Genomic DNA, 19,674 nt, shown 5'->3' with positions numbered 1-19,674 from the left:
AAATGAAAAATAAAAACGTTCGAGATAGCCGTGCAAATAGTTGAATCAGATTCAGAGAATACTAACAATAGTCGAGATCGGTCTAACTCGTTGATTATGATGGGGTGACACCTGAGGTCTTCCTCCTCATCTGTTGAGTAGGACGTTAAATCCAAATCAATCAATTTTCGCCATACAATCAACCCTATGGGTAAAACCATTAACTTTTATATGACGTTCATTGTTGTGCAAACTTTGAAATTTCATTTTAGGCCACACCAAATTAAAAATGTGTTCATCGGATTTGCCGCTGGTATATTTTCAGAAACGCACAAAAAATATTTTGTTTTGTTTTTGACTTGCGCTCGCCCGATTGAAAAAATTCAAGGCAAAATTGTTTGGTGCGCTACTTTTTACGGATGTAACAGTGTACACATGCTTATAATTCCAGTCCCAGATTGTTCTAAAGTGTAATATAATCACAAATAATACATTATATCGGGGCACTTATATTCAGTTGTGTTAAAGGTATTTCCCCTTACGCAGTTACGCCATTTTCTTCCAATGTTTGCCCACCCGCTTAGCTCAATAGGTAAGAGCGTTGGTCTACGGATCTCGGGGTCGCGAGTTCGATCCTCGGGCGGGCGTATGTTCTCCGTATCTATTTGATAAACGACATTGTGTCTGATATCATTAGTCCTCCACCTCTGATTCATGTGGGGAAGTTGGCAGTTACTTGCTGAGAACAGGTTTGTACTGGTACAAAATCCAGGAACACTGGTTAGGTTAACTGCCCGCCGTTACATGACTGAAATACTGTTGAAAAACGGCGTTTAACCCAAATAAAACATAACAAATCTTCCAATGTTTACCAAATCAATTTGCTACTAAAATCGGACTTATTTCACTGAAAATTGGATGAAAATATACACAAATTTATTTGATAGCATCAATCTACATTATTTTGGTATGGGTAAATGCATTTCTGTTTTCTGTTTGTTTTTTTTTCCTGTCAAAAAATCAGTATTTTTGTACGAAAGTGGGTGGGATAAGAAATTTACACTATGAATTGTGTTCAGACTAATTAAGAGCTTTATTTTTTTTCAGTCCTCGAGTAGAATAATGTTAATGTACGTTAGCCATCATTTCACACCTTAATTGAGACTTTATTAAAAAAAAATACAATCTGTCAAGAAAATTTAAAGTTAAAAATTCAGATAAACTAACATTTGTATATCAGTCAACAAGAACTGCCGATCTGTAAGACAGCATGCTCGACCTTTCTCAGTGCTTCAATTTTTTTTTCTGAAAAAAATCCGATGAACAACTTTTCAATTTGGCGTGGCCTTAGTTTTGTTAAAAATTACTTCGCGATTACTATACCATTGACTTCCTAGGAGAGTTTAACATAATAACTGAATGCCTAAGGCAAGCACATGCGTTCCTAAATATCAAACACGATGTATATGCATATCTGATCCCTCTCTGTGGTAAATGAGAAACAGGATCCATCTCTGTTCGCGCACAGAACCTTCTTTGTGCTAAAAATTAAACTTCAGCGACTACAAATACGTCTGTCCGTATGTCTCGAAATCTTGTGTGTCCAAGTCCTTCCACACTTTCAACCTGTTTTGCTTCAAACTTTTACAGATGAACAAGCAAGATGTGCAGATGATCATAAAGGGAAAATTCTTGTCTTTGTATACTTTTACAGCAGTTATGGCCCTTTGATAGCTTTGCTATTAGGAATATAGAGAAACACTTGTGTGTCCAACTCCTCCCGCACTATTAGCCCGATTTGCTTCAAACTGTCGTAGATGAGCAAGAATGTTGTGCAAATGACCATAAAAGAAGGAATTTATTCTTTGGCTATTTTTATTGCAGTTATGGCTCTTCGATAGCTGCTATGTGGAGTATAGAGACAAGTCTTGTGTGTCCAACTGTCAGAGTTTGCGTCAAACTTTGACAAATCAACAAGTTTTATGTGCAGATGACCATAAAGGAAAAATAATTTCTGTGAATATATTTATTGCAGTTATGACCATTTGATAGTTTGGATGGCACAGTATATGGGATCATCCGTGTCTTATGGACACAATTCTTATTGTTTACTAACCAGATGTATTAGTGTTTATTTATATTTTCCCGAAATTCTTGTTTTTCATAGGAAAAGTTCTGAAAGATTGTGAAAAAGAGAAAGTCGAAACCATCTTGAAGTTATCATTGGTTGTTGAAAAGACAGGAACTGTTGCATGTGAAGATCTTCATACCCTCGTTAATGAAAGACGTAGATGTGTAACGAGCTTTGACTTGATTTTAGAATGTATGAAGGAACTGTTTCCCTTTGTTAGTTCAGATGATAGAGACACACAGTAAGTTTAGAAAAACAATTTTTTTATTATCCTCCGCCGATGAATGCATTGTCTGTCCGTGCGGGCGTCCGTGCTGACGGTCCACTATTATAGGTCAGTGGGCCAACAGCCAAAGAGCCATTTTTAAGGGTCCATCAATGACCAACAATGACCCCGAATCACCTGCTGGTCAACCAAAATGGCCCCTTAAGGGTCGACCCCCTAGTTTCGGACACATAGTGTAATAGGCCATTTCTTGAAAACACATTTTTTACCTCCCCTGAGGCCCTGTGAGTCATTCACAGAAATGATCCTTATGTGGTCCCCTTTCAAAGTTGTTCATTTATAATGCAGAACTCTGGTTGCCATGGCAACCGGAAGGAAAAAGATTAAAAATCGTCTTATCCAAACTGCAAGGCATAGAGCCTTGATATTTTGCATGTTATCTAATGGTCCTCTATGAAGATTGATGAAATTTTACCCTTGGATGAAAGAAGGCCCCAAACCGGGGTTCCCAAGTTTTACAAAGATTTATACAGGAAACAACTTTAAAAATCTTCTTGTTTAAACCCACAAGACCTTGGCATTTCATAGTTGGTATGTAGCATTGTCTTGTGGTTCTCTAACAAAATTGTTCAATTATCACCCTGGTGTGAGAAGAGGCCCTGGCACGGGGGTCTCAAATTTTGCATAGACTTACAGAGTAAAAAACTAAAACTGCAAGGCATATGCCTTTGAAATTTGGTTTGTAGCATAGCCTTGTGGTCCTCTATGAAGATTATTCAAATGGTGCGCCTGGGATAAAAAGAGGCCCCACCCCGGTGGTCCCAAGATTTACATAGACTTATATACGAGAAAATTAAAATAAACCTTCTTGTCTGAAATTACAAGGCCTAGGCTTTTGATATTGAGTGTGTTGCATTGCCTTGTGGTCCTCTACCAAAATTGTTCTAATTATTACCTTGGGGTGAAAAGAGGCCTTGCTCTGCGGGCCCCAAGATTAACATAGGCATATATAAGGAAAAAATTAAAATGTTCTTGTCTGAAAGTTCAAGGCCTAGGCCTTTGATATTTGGTATATGATATTGCCTAGTGGACCTCATACAGGTTTATTCAAATTATCAGATCATATTTCTTAGATGAATAAATTATAATTACCTGATAACCCAAAGTGATTACAGGTCACCTTACAGTGACCTTGACATAATGACCTACTTTCTTGTTTTTAGCTCACCTGAGCAAAGCTGAGTTTTAGTGATCGCTTCATGAAATTTGGTCAGAATGATTGCCTTGATGAAATCTAGGTCGTGTTCGAATATGGATCATCTTTGGTCCAAAACTAGGTCACTAGATCAAATCAGAGAAAAACCTTTTGTATGCGATAGAGGCTCTGTTTTTCATTTGATCTTCATGAATTTTAGTCAGAATGATAGCCTTGATAAAATCTAGGTCGGATTCGCATATGGGTCATCTGGGATCAGAAACAAGGTCACTAGGTCAAATCAAAGAAAAACCTTGCGTATGCGATAGAGGCTGTATTTTTCAATTTTTCTTCATGAATACTTATCAGAATAATTGCCTTGATAAAATCCAGGTCGAGTTTAAATATGGGTCATCTGGAGTCAAAAAGTAGGTCACAATGTCAAGTAAAAGAAAAACCGTTGTATATGCGATAGAGGCTGTATTTTTCAATTGATCTTCATGAAATTCGGTCAGAATGATTGCCTTGATGAAATCTGGAACGAATTTGTATATGGGTCATCTTGGGTAAAAAAATAGTCACTAGGTCAAATCAAATAAAAACCTTGTGTATGTGATAGAGGCTGTATTATTCAATTGATCTTCATGAAATTTTGTCAGAATAATTTTTTAATAAAATCTAGATCAAGTTTGAATATGGGTCACATTAGGTCAAAAATTAGGCCACTAGGTCAGATCAAAGAAAAATGTTGTGTATGTGATAGAGGATGTATATTTCAATTGATCTTCATGAAATTTTATCAGAATAATTGCCTTGATGAAATCTAAAACGAGTTTGAATATGGGTCATCTGGGATCAAAAACAAGGTCACTAGGTCAAATCAAAGAAAGACCTTGTGTATGCGATAGAGGCAGTATTTTTCAATTTATCTTCATGAAATGTGGTCAGAATGATTGCCTTGATAAAATCTAGGTAAGGTTTGAATATGGGCCATCTGGGGTTAAAAACTAGGTCATATCTAAGAAAATACTTGTTTAAAACTCAGGAGACCACATTTTTGGTCAAGTCTTAATGGAAATTGGCTAGAATATTTTTTCCATGAAAGGTCAAACATGTTTACACTGTTATGGTGTGTTTCTCAGGTGAGCTGCCTATGGCCACCTTGGCCCTCTTGTTTAAGATACAGCCTTTAAATACAGTTTTGCATACCGATCTTAAAACTGACTTTCAGTGACCATGAATGCGAACTACTGACCTACTTTCTTGATATTTTGGCATCAGTTTGCCATTTGAAACGTGCGGCTGCGCTAATACTACTCAGGTCGCCGATTAAGGGTCCTCATGACTAGTGATGTTCCGATTGTCGCCGATGTTCGATTAATCATCGCCAAAGTTTCAAAGTCGGCGACATCGATTCTGACCAAAAAGAATCGATTCTAGTCGCTGATTTTGTTAAAAAATTAAAATCCCGCTTTCAGGACTTTTTCAGATACTTCTCGCTTTTTAGCTTAAATACTTTTGCTCCTTTATAATCTTTGGGGTTGTATTTCAAAATATCTGCTCTTTAAAATGGAGAACGCTGTCAGGCAAGCTGTCATGATGATCGTAACAATTTTTGTTGCCCTGGCAGTAAAAAATCAGACGCCTTGAAATATTTTGGGTTCTGCATGAAGCCTGAATGCCGAGTGTTGGCTTCTTTTAAGGAAAACCTTGATACTACTAGAGCTGTTTGCAAAATATGCTTAATAGCGTACGTTAACGAAGGTACCCCACCCACTTTTTTCTAATTGGAAATAATTTTCAGATTTTATTTGACAAGCTTTTATTATTCCTTCAATACAAAATAGTGGATTTACTTACAAAAAGATGATAAACTAATTCCAGACCTGCCAGCAATGTCCCCAGCATATATTCCATATCAAATTTGGCAGTGCATCTAACATGACTTGAATCCCAGGCCTTGAATCATAGTGAAAAGATGAATTCTAGTTACTTTTGCATTCGGTCCAATAGTTCCTCCCAGATCGCAGTTTGGTCTATTTGTTCGAATTTTTGAACACCGGTTAAGCTATCGGTTTGTTAACTTTTAAGGCTATATGTCGACATTTTAGAAGAATTTGAAAAACAAACCTTTGAGTTAAGGACTGCCTTTATAGTGAAATAAAAAAATCCCATCAAGACAAATATTTTGAATCAAGATCTAACCAACAGATAATTTAACAGCCATAATTGCCCAACAGTTGCTAAAGGCTGTACAGTACAGCAGCTCTGTCATAGAATTCTTCATAAAAAAGTAATAAAAGTAGTCATATAATAATCTGAAAGTCTTGAGAAAGGTTTGCTGTTACTACCATATTGCCACATTACAAAAGTCTGTATTGATCTTTCAGTTCCGATTCTTTCGATTAATCGAATCGGAGAGAGATCAGAATCGGACCGATTAATCGATTCTGCTTCAGCTGTCCGATTCTCATCACTACTCATGACCCTCATGTTACCAAAGATGTCATTTTTCTAAAGATGGAGATGGTTAAATTTAATTTTGTGTACCTTTCCTTTTTGTTTATTAAGTACTGTATTTCCTTATTTGTAATATACAGAACATTTTAAGCAATTACTTGAAATCATTTAAAGCGAATGTTTTATCGATTAAGTGGGTCCAAAAAATAAAAACTCAGTAGTATATGGGTCTTTTGCAGGTTCTGCGGCATATCCTGGAGTGAAGATGTCGATGATTTTGATGATCTTGTCATTCCAGATGGTAATGTACTACCTAATAATTTCAAACGTATATAAACAGGGCATGTTGCAAAAAGTTTATGAAGATGTGTTCAGTCCAAAATTGGCTATTCTACCTATCCTGGCGTCGGCGTCGGCGTCACACCTAATGAAGATGTTAAATTCATACTTCACACATGTCTTCGGGAGTCATAAAACTAGGTGATAGCATCAAGAGACATAATTATAACATGCATTTATGCAAATTTACTCCCCCTTTTCGACATAGAAAAATCTGGTTAAAGGTTTGTATGCAAGTAAATATGGATATCATTTAAAGGCATATAGCTTTGAAACTTAATTTTTCTTTTTCTATGTCAATTGCAAACCTTACTGGATCAAATTCCATAGGTCTGACATGAATTTTGGCCAAATCATGCCCCCTTTTGGACATAGAAAATCATGGGACTATCTCCAAAATTGATGCAGGTATTTTATTGAAACTTCACATGTGTCTTCGATGTTATAAAATTAGGTGATTGAATCAAGAGCCATAACTCTGATTTGCATTTTAGCCAAGTTGTGCCCCCTTTTGGACATTGAAAATTAAGGTTAAAGGTTTGCATGCAAGTACATATGGCTATAAATTAAAGGCATATAGCTCTGAAATTATTTTTTTCTTTTCTACTTTAATTAACATCACTTGGTCAAGTTTCATAACTCTAACATGTATTTTGAGCGGGAAAATTATATCCTCTTTTGTACTTAGAAAATATCAAATGCAGATATTGAACTGAAATTTTACATGTGTCTTCGGGGTTATATAACTAAGTTATGGCATAAAATCCCATAACTCTGACAATCATTTTGACCAAATTATGTCCCCTGTCAACTTCAAACTTCTTGTTAAAGTTTTGCATGCAAGTTTCTGTCTCCAAACCTAATGCAAATACTGGATTGAAACATACTGGATTGAAACTCTATAGATATTCTAACATTAAGGTAATACATGTATTCCTCCTATTACAACAGTTCGTATAGTCTAGCTTCTGTTGTCTTCAGGACAGATTTTGTTTCGCGTAACCAGTACATGCGTTTCAAACGTGCATAATAATTTCACTATTCTCTTGTAACTTGGCTGAGGCAGTAAATTCGTAAATTAAGCATTTTGCGACTTAAATATCGACACCCATTAGAAGAAACCTGTAATCTGTAAGCTTCACACCTACGATTGGCGATATATGACGTTTTGTGTCGATTTGCCGTAAAACCCAACTCGCTTACTTACAACTACGAGCTAGAACAGCCTAGATGTACAATATCAGAAGGATGATAATAATTTTAATCCTAAATTAACCTTGAAAAGCAAGGACGGTAATTCAACTTAAAGAACGCTACAAATTAAGCAGACATACACAAATATACATGACAATGGAACACAGATGAAACAAACAATATTTCAAACGTAATTTTTCTTTAAATGACATGTTTTACAATGTATTTCATTGAATGAAAAATGCAAGGGAAACATCACAAATAACACAAATCTAGTAGCATGGTTTCTTCTGTAGACTTTTTTCCCGTCCAGTCTGTTACTCAACACTCCTTAAATGATTTTAATAGAACTTGGCACAAATGTCCACCACCATGAGACTGAGTGTCTTGGGTAAGAACCGGTTTCCTAGACCTAAGGTCAAGGTCACACATAGAGGCCAAATTTTAGATACAAGAATGACTTTGTCCGGAGAATTTCTTCTTGAATCTTCATGAATGGGGATGGGGGGATTTTGATGTAACTTGGCATAATGGTATGCGCAGGAACCAGGTCCCTGGGTCTTATATCAAGGTCGCAATTTGAGGTCAAGGGTCAAATTTAAGAATGACCTTGTCCGGAGGATTTCTACTTCATGCATGGAGGGATTTTGATATAACTTGACACAAATGTTCACCACTGTAAAGCAGACTTTATTTTTAGAACTACATTCCGTTGTTTTTACTATAAATAGATTTTATTGTAACCTTTCTATTACTGGCTGTAGGGAAAAATCCAGACCGCCCTTTTTATGATACAACATGCACGTTAAATAAAATTTATGTGTATTTTACCTATTTCTACCTGGTAAAGATTTTCTTGAAAACTTGTATTGTATAGATTTTTATACGCCCGTTAGAAAAACGGGACGTATTATGGGAACGCCCCTGGCGGGCGGATGGGCGGGCGGCGTCCACAGACCTTGTCCGGAGCATATCTTCTACATGCATGGAAGGATTTTAATGAAACTTGGCACAGTTGTTCACCATCATGAGACGGAGTGTCGTGCGCAAGAACCAGGTCCCTAGGTCTAAGGTCAAGGTCACACTTAGAGGTCAAAGGTCAAATTCAAAAATGACTTTGTCCGGAGCATATCTTCTTCATGCATGGAGGGATTTTGATGAAAGTTGGCACAGTTGTTCATCATCATGAGACGGAGTGTCTTGCGCAAAAACCAGGTCCCTAGGTCTAAGGTCAAGGTCACATTTAGAGGCCAAAGGATACAAGAATGAAAAATTCAAGAATGACTTTGTCCGGAGCATATCTTCTTCATGCATGGAAGGATATTATGTAGCTTGGCACAGTTGTTCACCATAATGAGAGGGAGTGTCATGCGCAAGAACCAGGTCCCTAGGTCTAAGGTCAAGGTCACACTTAGAGGTCAAAGGATACAAGAATGAAAACTTTGTCCGGAGCATATCTTCTTCATGCATGAAAGGACTTTGATGTAGCTTGGCACAATTGTTCACCATCATGAGACGGAGTGTCTTGCGCAAGAACCAGGTCCCTAGGGGTAAGGTCAAGGTCACACTTAGAGGTCAAGGATACAAGAATGAAAACTTTGTCCGGAGCATTTCTTCTTCATGCATTGAGGGATTTTGATACAACTTGGCACAAATGTTCACAAGCATGAGACAGAGTGTCATGCGCAAGAACCAGGTCCCTAGGTCTAAGGTCAAGGTCACACTTAGAGGCCAAAGGTCAGATACAAGAATGACTTTGTCCGGAGCATTTCTACTTCATGCATGGAGGGATTTTGATGTAACTTGGCATAGTTGTACACCATCATGAGACGGAGAGTCTTGCACTGGTCCCTTCTTTTGAATTACTTCCCTTTGCTGTTACTATAAATAGCTTATATTTTAACTTTTTCATTACAAGTCGTAGGGAAAAATCGAGACCACTTTTCTGTAGTACAACATGCATGTTACATCCAATTCTGAGGTGTATTTTGAGCTATCTCTACCTGGTAAGGATTTTTGTGTGAACTTGTAATTTTTTTTTTTGATTTTTTTTTTTTTTTTTTTTTTTCTCTTTAAAGATTAACTTCCCTTAGTTGTTACTATAAATAACTTACATTGTAACTTTTTTATAATTGACCGTAGGGAAAAACCAAGACCACTTTTCTGTGGTACAACATTGATGTTACTTTCAAATTTTGGGTGTATTTTAAGGTATCTCTACCTGGTAAGGATTTTTTTTGTGGACTTAGAAAAATAAAAGAATTACAATAATTTCTAAAAAAAAAACAACATTGTAAACAACTAGAAAATTAAAATTCCATTTGCAAATACAGGTGCTAGTGTAAACAAATTTGCTGTGACGGGCATATATTGTGACATTCTGGCACCCTTGTTTTAGGATTAATTATGTCTCCCCCAGGAGACATATTGTTTTTGCTCTGTCCGTCCGTCCGTCTGTCCGTCCGTCCGTCCGTACGTCACACTTCATTTCCGAGCAATAACTGGAGAACCATTTGACCTAGAACCTTCAAACTTCATAGAGTTGTAGGGCTGCTGGAGTAGACGACCCCTATTGTTTTTGGGGTCACTCTGTCAAAGGTCAAGGTCACAGGGGCCTGAACATTGAAAACCATTTCCGATCAATAACTAGAGAATCACTTGACCCAGAATGTTGAAACTTCATAGGATGATTGGTCATGAAGAGTAGATGACCCCTATTGATTTTGGGGTCACTCCATCAAAGGTCAAGGTCACAGGGGCCTGAACATTGAAAACCATTTCCGATCAATAACTAGAGAACCACTTGACCCAGAATGTTGAAACTTCATAGGATGATTGGTCATGAAGAGTAGATGACCCCTATTGATTTTGGGGTCACTCCATCAAAGGTCAAGGTCACAGGGGCCTGAACATTGAAAACCATTTCTGATCAATAACTAGAGAACCACTTGACCCAGAATGTTGAAACTTCATAGGATGATTGGTCATGAAGAGTAGATGATCCCTATTGATTTTGGGGTCACTCCGTCAAAGGTCAAGGTCACAGGGGCCTGAACATTGAAAACCATTTCCGATCAATAACTAGAGAACCACTTGACCCAGAATGTTGAAACTTCATAGGATAATTGATCATGAAGAGTAGATGACCCCTAATGATTTTGGGGTCACTCGGTCAAAGGTCAAGGTCACAGGGGCCTGAACATCGAAAACCATTTCCGATCAATAACTAGAGACCAATTGACCCAGAATGTTGAAACTTCATAGGATGATTGATCATGAAGAGTAGATGACCCCTATTGATTTTGGGGTCACTCCATCAAAGGTCAAGGTCACAGGTGCCTGAACATGGAAAACCATTTCCGATCAATAACTGGAGAACCACTTTAACCAGAATGTTGAAACTTCATAGGATGATTGCACATTCAAAGTAGATGACCCCTATCGATTTTGGGATCACTCCATTAAAGGTCAAGGTCACAGGGGCCTGAACATTGAAAACCATTTCCGGTCAGTAACTTGAGAACCACTTGACCCAGAATGTTGAAACTTAATAGGATGATTGGTCATGCAGAGTAGATGACCCCTAACGATTTTGGGGTCACTCTATTAAAGGTCAAGGTCACAGGGGCCTGAACATGGAAAACCATTTCCAATCAATAACTTGAGAACCTCTCAACCCAGAATGTTGAAACTTCATAGGATGATTGTTCATACAGAGTAAATGACCCCTATTGTTTTTGGGGTCACTCAGTTAAAGGTCAAGGTCACAGGGGCCTGAACATTGATAACCAGTTCCGATCAATAACTTGAGAACCACTTGACCCAGAATGTTGAAACTTCATAGGATGATTGAACATGCAGAGTAGATGACCCCTATTGATTTTGGAGTCAGTCAATTAAAGGTCAAGGTCACAGTGGCCTGTTCATGTAAAATAATTTTTTGGAAATAACTTGAGAACCACTTGACCTACAATGTTGAAACTTAATAGGATGATTGGACATTCAGAGTAGATGACCCCTATTTATTTTGAGGTCACTTGATCAAAGGTCAAGGTCACAGGAGCCTGAACAGTGACTTGAGAAACACTAGGCCCAGAGTGTTGAAATTTAGCGGGATGACTGGACATGCCAAGTAGATGATCCCTATTGCAGCCAACCATCAGTGTCTCTTTGACTTTCGCTCCTGACCCCTATTGACTTCTTGCCTAAAGGACTTTGCATTTGGGGAGACATGCGCTTTTTTACAAAAGCATTTTCTAGTTTCCATTGGTTTTTACTATAAATAACTTATATGGTAACTTTTTATGATTGGCCAAAAATGCCATATGATATGAAAAACATCTGTATGTTTTTAAATATACAAATTTTAATCCAAGTGTTTTGTTATATCATATTGTACATACAGTACAATATTGATTATACATCATTGACAGATATCAGTTCATTCTGTTATACTGCAGTAGAAAAAATTAGATGCCTTCCAGTTGTGGACTATGTATTGCATGGCAAGATAGATAGGTAGATAGATTTATTTCTGTATACAATGTACAATTACATGGCATCATATAAAACACACAAACAACAATGAACAAAATGTATGTTAAATACAACCATGTCATCAACATTATATAGCAAAGGATGACACAAAAAAGAGATAGAAGAATCTCTTATTTCCATTGTGGAACTTCAAAATGCTACAACTGTTTTACAAACTTCCTTCCCTCTTACTCACACGCAACAGTCTTGTGGAAAGACAGTTACACTGACATATATAAAGTTGACTCGACGTTTATATCACCATCAGTTTCGTTCTTAAAACCTCAAAAAACATTTTTGTTCATCAGGTATTTGCTCGTTTCTCGCTGAAACAGTGGTGTGGGAAACATATTGATTTACTCCAGTCTGTGTGTCTGTCTGTCACAAAGCTTGTCCGCACTCTAAGTCGAACATTTCTCATCCGATTTTCACCAAACTTAAACAAAATGTGTTTGACTGCAAGACCTCAGCCAAATTTTATAACTAGCCAAATCGGTTCAGGCATTTTGGAGTTATGGCCCTTGAATTACCACAAAATCGACCTTTTTACTCTTGTCCGCACTCTAAGTCAAACATTTCTCATCTGATCTTCACCAAACTTGAACAAAATGTGTTTGACTATGAGACCACCGCCAGGTTCGATAACTAGCCAAATCTGCCTAGGCATTTTGGAGTTACGGCCCTTGAATTACCGAAAAATCAGCCTTTTTACTCTTGTCCGCATTCTTAGTCAAACATTTCTCATCCGATCTTCACCAAACTTAAACTAGATGTGTTTTACTATGAGACCTCGGCCAAGTTTGATAACTAGCCAAATTGGCCCAAGCGTATTGGAATTACGGCCCTTGAATTACCGAAAAATCAGCCTTTTTAGCTCACCTGTCACATAGTGACAAGATGAGCTTTTGTGATCACCCTTCGTCCGTCGTCCGTCGTTTGTCCGTCCGTCCGTGCGTCCGTCAACAATTTCTTGTCTGCACGATAGTGGTTTCATTTATGATTTTATTTTTACCAAACTGGCACACAACTTGTATCACCATAAGATCTCGGTTCCTTTCTTGAACTGGCCAGATCCCATTATGGGTACCAGAGTTATGGCCCCTGAAAGGGCCAAAATCAGCTATTTTGACCTTGTCTGCACAATAGCAGCTTTATTTATGATTTGATTTTTACCAAACTGGCACACAACTTGTATCACCATAAGATCTTGGTTCCTTTCTTGAACTGGCAAGATTCCTTTATGGGTTCCAGAGTTATGGCCCCTGAAAGGACCAGAATTAGCTATTTTGCCCTTGTCTGCACAATAGCAGCTTCATTTATGATTTGAATTTAATCAGACTTGCACAAAACTTGTGTTGCCATAAGATCTCAGATCCTTTATTGAACCGGCCAGATCCCCTAATGGGTTCCGGAGTTATGGCCCCTGAAAGGGCCAAAATTAGCTATTTTGACCTTGTCTGCACAATAGCAACTTCATTTATAATTTGATTTTAACCAAACTTGCCCACAACTTGTATCACCACAAGATCTTGGTTCCTTTCTTAAACTGGCCAGGTTCCATCATGGGTTCCAGAGTTATGGCCCCTTAAATGTCCAAAATCGGCTATTTTGGCTTTTGCAGCCATATAGAGACTTCATTTATGGTTTTATTTGATACAAACTTCCAGAATATCTTCAACAACAATACATCTTGGATTCCATGACAAATCAGATCCAATCGTAGTTTCCAGAGTTATTTTATATCTGATTACCTCCCCTGATTGTAGTCAAAATGGATTTATATCAGTAAGTACCTACAGGACTTATTTGAAATTTCATTATTGTCATTAGTTGGACCGAGCCAATCAGGGTAGATAACTATGGACTGATTTTGTGTCAAATTACCTCCCTTTATTTCAAATTAAAATGGGTATATCTCCGTAACTTATGAAGATACTGATCTAAAATTTCATTTATGTCAACAGATTCATTTGGCAGATCCTTCTTTTGTTAACTTACAATAATTTTCTTTTGAATTACTTCCCTTTTACGTTACTATAAATAGCCTATTTTTAGTAACTTTTTTATTATTGGCCGTAGGGAAAAACCGAGACCATTTTTCTGTAGTACAACATGGATGGTACCTCCAATTTTTAGGTGTATTTTGACATATCTGTACCTTGTTAGAATTTTGTTTTTCTTTTTGGTTAAATTTCTTTCCTTTGTTGTTCCTGTCCTTTGGACTTAGATATTTTTTCTGAGGACCTTCTTGTCCTCAAGTACAATGATAACAGGTGAGCGATATAGGGCCATCATGGCCCTCTTGTTTCTCTGTCCGCTCTCTAAGTTGAACATCTCACATCCGATCTTCACCAAACTTGAACAAAATGTGTTTGACCATAAGACCTCCGCCAAGTTCGATAACTAGCCAAATCTGCACAGGCACTTTTGAATTATGGTCCTTGAATTACTGATTGGATCTACCCGTCCAGACCATCTAATTGGATCTACTCGTCTAAACCATCTAGAGAAACTAGACATTTTTCATAGGGGCAGTTGTGGGAGACATTCGCTTGTCTCAAACGCATCTCTAGTTTAGAAAGCTGTTATAAATGTGTAAACTAATATTAGATCAAACAGCTTCAAACTGTCGTGAGCGTTGTCATTAGACAGCTTTTCTTGCCGCTGAAAGTATGATGATATGTATGGCACAAATGAGCACCAGTATGACTGATTCACACATTAAAAGAAACGGTTGAATGATTAAAAATAAATCTCATACATTTTCAGCAAAAGAAGAGATTCTGACTGACATGCCTTGTGATAAATTTGCTAAATATTTAGCAACTGAGATGACAAAAGTAATATCAAATATCGGACCTCACATTGAAGCCATAGTTGATGATGAACATTCCATACATTCATCATTGTTTGCTAAGTTTAAACCAGAAGAAATGGAAAAATATTTCAAACCTGGATTAGAAAAGGCTGGTATGAGGTATAACATAGGTGTTAAGGAAGGACTTATTAACGTTCAGAGAAAGATAAACATACAGTTAAACAGGACTTCACAGGACAAAACAGATTGCTTGCGGGAATTTGATAAACCCGGGAATTCAGTAACATATGTGAAATGTGATGTGAGACCAGCCGTGGGCAATCTTTTGGTTGCTACCCATGAATTTATCCAACCGATTGTAAGGAAAAATACGACCGTTACATTAACGTACATGGTAAAACAAATTGTACGTTTTGCTGTTGCATGTCTCAATGGTAAGCAGAATGGAACCATTCATTTCGGAATACAGGAAATCGAAAATGGAGGTGGTCAAATTGTTGGCCTACCGTTCGATACATTTTCTGATGTTGACAGTTTGAATAAACTTTTAACAGAATGCCTCAAGGGTTGCCTTAAAAAAGAACACATATCAAGTGTCCAGAGGTGTATTAGGCCAGTACAGATTGTTTATGTAGAGGGAAAGTCTATTGTTTTGGAAGTCGATGTCGTGCCTTATTCATTATACGCAAAAGAAGCTTTACAGATACGTTTCCCACAAAATGGTTATCAGAAGGCAAAGTGTTACATATTCGTGAATAACATAATAACATCAGTGGACGACGTAGAGAAGATTGCATCCACCGTGAAAGACCTGTACTTAGAAAGAAAATCGATTGAAGCAAATGTTGTGACCATAGAAGATAAAGAAGCTTTAGATTTGAAACAAATAAAACGGCTTGAATGGTTGCTTTTACGTGGTAACAGATATGTTACAGATTACTTCTATCCTGTTATTTGTTGCGGCCAAATATCTGGCACCAAACAGGAAGACACAGTAAGGGAGCAAATATCTCAGATGTCAGTTGCATTCACTTCTGCAGAAGGAGTTTTGGACTTCGATTCTTCTGTTCATCTGCGGGAAAGTATTGAAAAAGGTGAAGACGTGTTTGCCGTGAAGGTTCCTGACGAATTCAAAGGCAGTAGGCATCGTAGAGAAAGTGGAACAAGCAAAGAAAAGATATGGATGTATGCTAATGGCAATGTGGACATACATCATCAAACATTAGAAGGTACAGTATGGATGGGAAAGAGATACAAGGGTGTCAAGAATGCTCTTGGGAACATCAGGAGAAATATTCCAGATGGCAGAGGTCTGGTAATTTTCTTTGTTTTTCAAAAAACTCTTGGTACAGATATTATGCTTGAAATAGCAAGAGAATGTTTTATCGATACATTCACAGATGGATGCATTGTCATTGCTGATAATAATGAAGTAGTGCAAGACTGGAAAAATGAACTGACAAAGCTTATAGACAAGAAAGAAATAGAAAAGTGCTTTGTTGTTAGTCTTAGTTGGAATGATGTTTGTTGTGTTATGAACAGAGTGTTCAGGCAAAATAAAGATACCGTTTTTCAGTTCCCTAACAAGAAAGGATACGTCGTAGAAATGACAGAGAAGGAAAGGAAAAAACTGGAATTTAAAACGATTGACATAATTGATGGTAGTAAATCTGAAAAATATCGTTTAGAAGAGGAGGGTATGTCGGACGAAGATAGGAGAGAAAAAATGAGAAATGAAGAGAAATGCTTCTACAGAGGAGAGAATGTGTCTTTCTTAAATTTTTATTATGATAGACAGGTTGGTCCACGTGATGATTATGAGGCACGCAGATCCGAAATTGAGAGGCGATTAAACAGTCGAAACGAGGACTTCTATGAAATTTATACACTAGAACATCATCCAGGTGCAGGTGGAACCACACTAGGCAGATATCTTTTGTGGACTTTCAGCCAAGTCAAAGGCAGACCAGAACTAGCGTACAGATGTTGCATTGTGAATACTATTTCTGAAACTACTGCAGAGGAAATTTATCAGTTTTTATACTTTAAGGAAGATAAGGAAGCCAAGCCAAAACCTGTTATTGTTCTGATAGATAACGGTCAGGAAGAACACATTAATAATTTGAAGGCAAACATAAACTCTTTGGCATACAGATATGGTGGAACAGATGTTTTATTTTGCCTACTTTTACTTGTGACCAGAGTGCCTTTATCGCATGTTAGCAGATATAAGGTGTTGACGCACGACTTGAGACGTAACGAGAAAAAATGGTTTAAGAAGAAGTTTATTGAATTAGAGAAACGTGGAGAAGATGTTAACACATTAATTGCTTTCAATGTGATGCGAAAGTCATTTGACAGTCAGTTTGTAAAGCAACTTACTGAAGGTCTAATAAAAGAAATAAAAGAAGCGAAAGAAATTAGATTGTTGGAATGTTTGTCTCTTGTCACCGTATTTGACAGAGACCACTCTGTACCAGAATGTGTATTTGATTCTTTCATGCATGGAAAAGCGCAAGGTTCTATCAGTTTGGCAGAATATGAAAATAAAGGTCCAGTTGGCCTCGTCGATTTGAACAGGATGAGAAAACATACAACAGAATTTCAAGAAACTTGGAATGTTAAAATGTCTGGCTCATTAAAGTTACTTATCAAACACCAGACAGTTATCGAACCATGTCACTATATTGGCGTCAGCATAGTATCACAGGCATTGGCGGAAGCTGTTTTAAAGTATATCGTAGAATTAAAGAAGATAAATATTGAAAAGATTGTAGACTCATTACTTGACCTTGTAGACCAACATGGAGATGCAAAGAATCCGATGTCAGGACAGTTTGTGAAGTTGGTTTGCAGCTTGTTTAAAACAAGACAGCCACAAGAAGGAGACACGAAGTTGAAATTTTCTGATTTAGTTTTACATCTTGAACAGCCAGTAAATGGAGAAAATGACGCTGACGCTCACAAACGGGTTATAAATGTCATGAAAAAATGTTTTCATGTAACGAAAGATCCAATGGTTGGTCAACAGTTAGCTAGATTTTTTATACATATCCATCGGTTTGACAACGCGGAAGATGCAATAAGAAGGTCACTTGACTTAAAACATCAAAGTTCTTACCTTTTAGACACGTATGGCCAGGTATTCAAAATGCAGATGCTATACCTTCTTGATCCAAGAGAAGTTGGAGAAATGGATAATGTAGAGGCTGCCAGGGTGGTAAATCTAGCTTTTAGCGCTGTAGAAAAATTTCGAGAAGCTCAGGAAATAACCGGATCTTTAGAAGAAGAAAATAATCTTGGATGTTTCAATATGGAAGTAAAAACAATCTTGATGTTGCTTGAATATTTCCACAAGTTTCAGTGCTTCGAAAATATGGAAAATTTTCGAAGATTTCTCACAGACGAAACATTTGACGTTCAGATATCGTCTTTTAAAGCTGTACTGGATCTGGTACCAAAGCTTGAAAATCTACGTCTTGGTCGTGAGGCACAAGAACACGCACACAATTCTCTCAGGAAACTAGAAGAAGGAGGATACATGATCAAAAATGAGGTAACCTTAGTAGAAACTGGATCGAAGTATAAAATGTTGATGAAGATCCGTGAGAGATTTTTGAGGTTTTATGGAAGTGAAGAAGAGGTTCTTTCAGAATTTTGGTATGGCGTAGGTTTGAGGCCATTGATGCAAGCTTACAAAGATGACAGACCCAAATTTCAAAACAGGTTTAGGGTTGCAGAGCGACAAATACAGTCAGATATTAAAAAAGACATTGAGGATAATCTGCTGATATACCTTGGATACAAAATAATCGAGTTATCTGCCCCGTATTCCGAATGCACCGCGGACGAATACAGGCGCTTAGCAAGTTACAGTTCACATATTTGTAGTTTACAAATGTCCATATCAAAATTAAGACCTTACACGGAAGGGTATCTATACTATGTCATGCTCCATTGGCCTCTGTCTAGCCGTTTGAATATAGATATTGAAGGGCTTTATACTCCAGAAACTTTAATTTCGGTTGTACAGAAATGGGAAGACGTTTATAAAAAGAATCATGACATCAAAACATTTGATCAGCTTCTCGCTACCAGACCAAAAACGTACTTTGCTCTCGGCAATGGATCACCGGGGAATGATATAGCTGATTTAGAAATATTACGTAAACAGTGGCGAAAAGAAAAGAAAGAGGAAGAAGGGAGAAAACGTAAAGAGGTCAGAGCAGATAAGCCGTTCCAGCACCCAATTTTTGAAAACAAACTCTGCCGTCTATCAGGTGTTGTAGAAAAAGGTGGGAATAAGATTAGGCATATGGTAAGTTTTTTCAAATGCTATGTTAAAGAAACACAGTTAAATTTTCGTTTTTGATTGTGTTGGGTTTAATGTTACACTTACAAAATTATAGACCATAATACGATTTTTAGCTTTTGGTGGCGGAAGAAGACCTTTTGTGCCAATTCGGGCATTATATCAGACAGGATCCGGTATATTGGTAAGACAACCGACCTTCCGTAAGCCAGCTGGTTGTCCTCTTCGCATAAAATAATTCTACACCTGAACCAGGTCTCGAATTATTTTGGCACACCTCACATATTCATAGTGTTGCATAGTATTCTCCATATCACCATGTGCTGCTCTGATGTGTAAACCCAAACTCGAATTATTTATGTTAAAATTCTAATTGAGCAAACCTTTCTTGAATTGTGTATAGACACACTTCAAACCAATTTACAATGGAGAATATGTGGTATTACCAGAACTGTGAGAATATGAAGCCACCTGTTTCTGTTGT

General features: G+C 37.4%; 1 protein-coding gene across 3 annotated transcripts in view; it reads left to right on the top strand.

Moving 5' to 3' along the window:
- The window catches only part of LOC123539661 (uncharacterized), a 52,008-nt gene that overhangs the window by 10,123 nt on the left and 22,211 nt on the right, over positions 1-19,674 (top strand). For all 3 annotated transcript variants that reach the window (XM_053526184.1, XM_053526183.1, XM_053526182.1), the window contains exons 4-6: positions 2,147-2,351; positions 6,231-6,292; positions 14,830-19,196. In XM_053526184.1, coding sequence (XP_053382159.1) covers positions 2,147-2,351; positions 6,231-6,292; positions 14,830-19,196 — 4,634 coding nt within the window. The remainder of the gene's footprint in view (positions 1-2,146; positions 2,352-6,230; positions 6,293-14,829; positions 19,197-19,674) is intronic.

The sequence above is a fragment of the Mercenaria mercenaria genome, chromosome 16 (assembly GCF_021730395.1).
Source record: "Mercenaria mercenaria strain notata chromosome 16, MADL_Memer_1, whole genome shotgun sequence".
Taxonomy (NCBI): domain Eukaryota; kingdom Metazoa; phylum Mollusca; class Bivalvia; order Venerida; family Veneridae; genus Mercenaria; species Mercenaria mercenaria.
Note: the sequence above shows the minus strand (reverse complement) of the source record. Positions and strands in the feature narration are given on the sequence as shown.